Source organism: Somniosus microcephalus, chromosome 5 (genome assembly GCF_052327205.1).
Source record: "Somniosus microcephalus isolate GS21.2 chromosome 5, FLI_Smic_1.0, whole genome shotgun sequence".
NCBI lineage: Eukaryota > Metazoa > Chordata > Chondrichthyes > Squaliformes > Somniosidae > Somniosus > Somniosus microcephalus.
In genome coordinates, this window is record NC_140991.1 from 221,035,100 (window position 1) to 221,042,335 (window position 7,236).

Sequence of the window (7,236 nt, forward strand, 5' to 3'; positions counted from 1 at the left end):
GCATACAGATGATGTGCTTCATCATATTACTGCGGTGAAGACAAGAATTTACCCCATGGCTTCCACCATTTTACCAGATGCCATCTGTGAGCACTGCATTAAATTTTTGTTTAAATCTCCCCCGACTGCACCATTGCAATTGAATTTATTTTAGTTATTTTCATCTGAAGATCAGTTTGGATGGGCCAACCCATCTCTACTTGTGTCACCTACTAAGGACCAGCACTTGATTCCATCCTTGTGAGGCTAGGCTTGCCTGGCTCTAGACCAGCCGACTGCAAAATAGTTTAAATTTTTGTTAGATGTTTTTTGTTTAGGACGAGTTTGTGTGGATTCACCCTCCTTGACACTTTAATGGTGTCATCACTTTGGGTAGCCACCTGTTGCATGTCAGTGGTGTTGCATTTAGCCCAGTCCCACTATTCCTAACAGCATATCTTAAAATAGAATATTTTCAGGTTATGATTTTAGTTACTTTTGTTATTTTGTTCTGTTTGAAAGCCAGTTTGGGTGAGTTATCCCTCTCTGCAATTTTAGTGGTGTTGTGCCTGTTGAATCCTGGAGAGGTTGCCCAACTCTAGGGTCCCATTGTTTCATGTTATACATGTTTACTATTACCCATTTCTATATGCTTTAGTGCCATTCACAACTCCTCAGATAATGAAGCAGTCCATGCCCACACGCAACAAGACCTGGACGATGTTCAGGCTTGGGTTGATAAGTGGCAGGTAACATTCACGCCACAGAAGTACCAGGCAATGACTATCTCCAATAAACAAGAGTCTGACCACTCCCCTTGACGTTCAATGGCATTATCATCACCATCTTGGGGGGTCACCATTGGCCAGAAACTTAACAGGACCATCCACATAAATGCTGTGGCAACAAGAGCAGGTCAGAGGCTAGGTATTCTGCAGCAAGTGTCTCACCTCCTGACTCCCCAAAGCCTTCCCACCATCTACAAGACACAAGTAAGGAGTGTGATGGAATACTCTCTATTTGCCTGGATGAGTGCAGCTCCAACAACACACAAGCTCGACACCATCCTGGACAATGCAGCCTGCTTGATTGGCACCTCATCCACCACCTTAAACATTCACTCCCTGTACCACCGGCGTACCGTGGCTGCAATGTGTACCATCTACAAGATGCACTGCAGCAACTCGCCAAGGCTTCTTCGGCAGCACCTCCCAAACCCGTGACCTCTTCCACCTAGGACAAGGGCAGCAGGCACATGGGAACACCACCACCTCTAAGTTCCCCTCTAAGTCACATACCATCCTGACGTAGAAGTATATCGCCATTCCTTCATCGTCGCTGGGTCAAAATCCTGCAACTCCGTATCTAACAGCACTGTGGTAGTACCTTCACCACACGAACTGCAGCGGTTCAAGAAGGCGGCTCACCACCACCTGCTCAAGGGCAATTAGGGATGGGCAATAAATGCTGGCCTTGCCAGCAATGCCCACATCCCATAAATGAATAAAAATCTTGCATTTATCAAAATTGACATCCATCTGACATATTTCACTCCACCTCCACAATTGGTCCAAGTCTCTTTGGAGATAATCAATCTACTTTCCACTTGTTACCTGCTCACAGAGCTTTCGACATTGGCCAATTTAATTCTACTGCTACAGACACTCTTACATATTATTCAATATATTGTAAATAGCGGGTGTCAGAAAACAGATCACAGTGCTTCTACATTTTCTGGAGAGCACATTTTCAATTTAAGAGTGTCCTCTGTATTCTGTTGCGGGTCAATGCGCAATCTATCTATATGATTTGTCAGCTATTCCTTGAACCTTAATCTTCCTTACTATCCTCATATGTGGAACTTTGTCAAACACTTTCTTTAAATTCCCAATAAATTACATCTACTTGATCAGTCTCGTCCACTAGCTTATTTACTCAAGAAATTCTTTGTTTATTATTTGGGTCAGATCTTGCTGGAAAAATAATGGCATGCTAACAACACATGTTATTAAGCCAGCAATTTCAGGGGATTAAGAGATACGCTGTGAGTTGTGAATCTCCAAAACTTGCTGGTCAATTTACACCACTTCGTTGTTTGCTTTGCAGTTATTTTTAAGAACCTGCTGGCTTTGCACATTATTTGCCCATTAAACTCACCACAGAATTTAAGTCTGGTAATTAAGAGCATAAGTACCCTTTTAATGATGTGATAATTGTTAATGCAATGCTAATCAACCTCTCTGGCCCAGAAAGGGAACGATTTAAATGGTTCAATCTCATTCCCGCATTTAGTCAATCATTGTTAGAGATATTAAAATTTCAAATTTAAAATGTTTACATTTTTTCTTACTTTTCCTTTCAGTCTCTTTTTTCTGTCCCTTTATTTCTCTTTCTGTACCTGATTTGACTCTAATTCACCCACACTAAATCATCCTCCTTCTCTGTCATTCCTCTGATTCTTTCTCAATCCTTAAATCTCATTGGTTGAGATAACTGTTGGTCCCTTCAGAGATCCCAGCTGCCCTGTTGTCAGCTCACACTAGCAGCAAGTTACGATGCAAAAAAAGTTCCAGCTGAAAGGTGCAGAACAAAGTCTAACTAATGCCGCATGCCACGAGATGCCCCACTCCAGCAAGATCCGGCCCATTAGCCTGATCAATTACTTCTATATTACATTAGCTTGACTCAGTTAATAGCACTCTCTGAGTCAAAAGATTGTGGGAGCAAGCTAAACTCCAGAATCTAAGCACATAATCTAGGTAGACACGGGAGTGCTGCATTATTGAAGGTGACATGACATGTTTGAATTTCTACGTAATATGTTTTCTATTCACGTCTGTATGTTCAACATGTTTGTATATTCCATGAATCACTTAGCCCCATTTACTATGAATATAGTCATTCTTTGTGAAAATTAATGGGAAGAATACATTCAAAATATTTATTATATCTGATCAGCTATAGCAGCTTAACCCAATTTATTACGTAACAAATCCACTTGTTCTTTAAAGTTTCTTGTACTATTAACAAAGTTTTAAAACTTCTTTGGGTCCCTCTTGTTGCCCTCTTCAATTGGTCTCTCCACTTATTTTTTTACTTCAGCTATCCTCAGTTGCCTTTTGCAGGACCCCGATTCTTCCTTTTTTGTTTCCTTGTATCTCTTATTTGCTTGTCTTTTATGTTCTTTCTATCCTTCTTATTAAACCACTGTGGTTGAGGTTGCTATGCTTTAAAAAAAATATATATATATTATATATATATATATATATGCTTTCTTCATCCTGTATAATAAAACACATCAGCCCAGATTTTCCTGCAATGGCGACACCTGTGATGTACACCGTAATCATTGGCGTCTCGTGCGCCAATCTCACCATTGATAACTTCCTCAATATTTTCCTGCATTTCTAATTTGGATACGCCACAGCAAGCATGGTGATGAATCAGAAGTGGTGCAGCCAATGTCCAATGGTCAATGTTTGACATGGACACCCTTCTGTGACAATTCTTGAAACTACAAAAATGAAGTTATTTAATCAAAAACAGTCATCTCATTGCAGCAGTTTAACCTTTAATATCTGCTAACATATTTGTGCGTGGTCAACCTTTCAATAATTTCACTGAAATTTGCTTCTGTGGCTTAGCAACCATCTAATCGTCTTCATATTTTTTATGTAAAACTGTGACCAAATCAAAGTCCCTATTTCTTCCTTCTGGCCTCCGAAGTTGATCCACGTTAATGGCACAATTTTAAATCACCATTTGTGAATTTGATGGATCAATAACCTGAAAAATACCATTTAAAAAGGCGATGAAACTGACAGAAGTTGTTGTCAGTTGAATTGTACTGCGTAATTGTGTTTCATAAATTTCAGCCCTGTGAACACCTTCCAGATGTTGTAATCTGAAAGTGATAAATAACCATTAACTAGATGTGTTATGATTATGGCTATTTATTCGGCTAACATGACTCAGGTATTTGAAGCTTTAGCAGCTACAATTCATTCTCATCACCTCAAAACAATGTATGAGTTATTTTCCTCAAAAAAGTATTGAAAAATTACCCATATTTTCCTGCAACGGTGAGATACACCATAAATGTCATCGTTAAGCAAACTAAGAAACTGATCTCGGTGTTGATAACTTACTCCAATAAACTACACCTCTTAGCAGCTAAAAATTATAAAACATACCAGCACCAGGCATAACTCTAGTAACTGGAAGTAAATGTCATCGTGGACTTCAATTAATCTCAATTTTAAACCCAATTGATAATGGGAAGTCAAGGATGCACCAAATGAAAGAAACTAAGTGTTTTGACACTGAAATATTTTATTTCATGGGCAATAACCACCTTTCCAAAAATAATAAAGACAAAATAGAAAGTATTTACAGACTCAGCAATGATTTCATCTGAGGAACTTTGTGAAATGTAACAGCTGCCATTTCAGGTTGAAACCTGAATTTGTTTCTTTCTTCTGGGGAAATGTTGAAACTACGTATTTTACTGTTAAGTGACAACAATGTTTGCCCCAATGGGCCAGAGCTCCGATAATAACCTTCTAACTGCTTTCGGCGAAGCTAACAGTGAAGCGGCGCAAACGTGCCAGGAAAATATGGAGTGGCATAATTAATGGCGTAAGGCACTTACTTTATCATTTCCTTTTTCTAGTGTCCCAGAAATTGCTGGAGCTGTGCATCTCATGGTGGGCGGTGTTAATTGGATTTTTTCCCTCACCCTTCAGATTGTAGAATAGAATCACAGAAATTTACGGCACAGAAGGAGGACATTCAGCCTGTCGTGCCTATGCGACCAAAAAAGAGCTATCCAGCCTAATCCCATTTTCCAGTTCTTGGTCTGTAGCCCTGTAGGTTACAGCACTTCAAATGCAAATCCAAGTACTTTTTAAATGCAATGAGGGTTTTTGCCTCTACTACCCTTTCAGGCAGTTAGTTCCATTTTGCTAGAAATGCGAATTGATAATGGTGCGGCAAGGTCATCGTGGCACTGGGACCTTGGTGAACGTCAGGTCCAATGGTTCATCCCCTTAACCAATGAAATTGAAAGGTAGAGAAGGAAACAGAGTGAACAATGGAGAAGGAAATAGGGTGAATTAGAGTTAAATTAGATATGGAAAGAGAAATAAAGAGAGGGAAGGAAAGATTGGATAAGGGAGAGAGAAAAGTGAGACAGAAAGGAAAATTAAGAAAAAAAATTAAAAATTAAAAATCTAAAAAACCTCTAGGAGCAATTTACTACCTGTAGGTGAGAGACTCCATTGTTTTAATTGTTCCCTTTCTGGGCCTCTGAAGTTGAGTAGCATTGCAGGAACATAAATCAGATCAGTAACAGTGTCCTTACTAAATAACAACAGAAAACGCTGGAAAAACTCAGCAGGCCAGGGCTGCATCCTTACGATGTGAAATAGCAGCCCTAAATATGTGTGGCGAGATTAATTCGTATTTACGGTGCAAATCCAGCAATTTCTTGACATTCATGGCGAGACTGACAGCGAGCTAAAGTTTGTGGTAAAAATCGTCCAGCAATTTGTGGCGATTCGCAACTCATGGGCTATTTCTTCCTCGCCATAAATTGCTGGGTTTATTACGCAATAATGGAGTGCGTATTAAACTCGTCATAATTTTCCTAGCAGTATCTGCACTAGCATGCCATTTAAAAGGTCTCTACGCTGTACATTATTATCCTACACGTTATCATAAATGTAATTCAGTTATGAAACCAGAAACTCTTACCTGTGGATGTAGTGGCAGATGAACATGCCAAGGAGGAGCTGGTTGGGAAGCTGCAAAGGTCTAATGTCAGTGCTGAAAAACACCAGATAGACTGGCATTGCCAGGGACGGGATCGTCTGGATAAACCAAGCAACCCTCACATTGACTGAAAACCCGAATTTACTGGAAGCATATCTCCCATAAGGCGTATCAACGAACCGCGTGGCCAAGAAAGCACAGCCGCCCATAAGGAACATGAGCAAGGGCAACCATTTCAAGAGCAATTCGCTTTCATTGTCCACACTCAAAACAAACCGAAACATCGACTGCGAGAACATAACGAAGAATTAAAGCCAATTGCGAACTATTTTATTTACACTGAAGACAATGTGGTCATTATCAATCCAGTAGTATTGAAATTTCAACATAAAGTGCATTGAACCGCAACTAAATATTGTTACTGTCTCTTGAGCAAAATAGCGATCCTTGAATCTAGCTTTTTGAGGAGAACGGGAACTTGTTGTGATTGACTTTGATATCAACCATTCAAGAGCGGCGTTGGTTTGAGAGACTCTGTGACGTTCTTAGTTTAACAGCAACCGGAACATCCAAAACGAGCGAATTAGAGGGCAGCGTGAAGCAAAGGAGCGAATTACACCAGAGCAGCGTTCTCACCCCCTGCACTCAATATCTCTCACTTGGTGAGCATAAACATTTATCAGAGGCACTTCCCTTTTCTCACTGCAGCAAGCAGAGAAGGAATTGTAAAGTAAGAGTAGAATTTGTGTTTCACTTAGCATGCTGAGGGGCACGTTGGAGCTATTTAGTATATTTATGAATAGTAGCTGCAAATACATTAAATGCTTCTTGTAATATTATCACAAGCATAGGAGGGCAATAATGAAGTGATTAATCGACAAATATGCATACGTTCTGGAAAGCGTGGGTCGACTTTCTTTTTTTAAACACACTTTTCAACAGCTGCTGTCGATATGCCTTTGCTGGAGCTTATAAACAAGCAACCTGCTCGTCTGTTGGTATGTGATCATCTGCCAGCAAGCGAAGCTTCTATTCCATTATTTAGTAATTCGTTAGAAAAAGGTGTCGTGCCAGAGGACTGGCGGATAGCTAACGTAATAATACCTATATTTAGGAAGGGAGATAGAACATGTCCAGGGAACTATAGGCCAGTTAGCTTAACATCAGTGGTAGGAAAAATAATGGAATCCCTACTAAAGGAGAAAATAGAAGAACATCTGGAAATAAAAAATATAAAAATAGTCAGCATGGACTTCAAAAGGGAAAGTCTCGTTTGACCAACCTAATTGAATTTTTTGCAGAAGTTACAGAGAAAGTAGACATTGGTAATGTAGTAGATGTAATTTATCTAGATTTTCAAAAGGCCTTCAATAAGGTACCACATAATAGACTAATGAATAAGGTCAGGGAATGCAGAGTCAAGAGACAAGTAGCAAACTGGACAGCTAGCTGGCTTCAAGACAGAAAACAGAGAGATGGGGTAAA

General features: G+C 39.8%; 1 protein-coding gene across 1 annotated transcript in view; it reads right to left on the reverse strand.

Moving 5' to 3' along the window:
* Positions 1 to 6,309, reverse strand: part of srd5a1 (steroid-5-alpha-reductase, alpha polypeptide 1 (3-oxo-5 alpha-steroid delta 4-dehydrogenase alpha 1)) — a 44,502-nt gene extending 38,193 nt beyond the window's left edge. The window contains exon 1 of the mRNA XM_085988711.1: positions 5,734 to 6,309. Within this exon, the coding sequence (XP_085844837.1) occupies positions 5,734 to 6,050 (317 nt within the window). The 5' untranslated portion in view covers positions 6,051 to 6,309. The remainder of the gene's footprint in view (positions 1 to 5,733) is intronic.
* Positions 6,310 to 7,236: the final 927 nt, after the last annotated feature.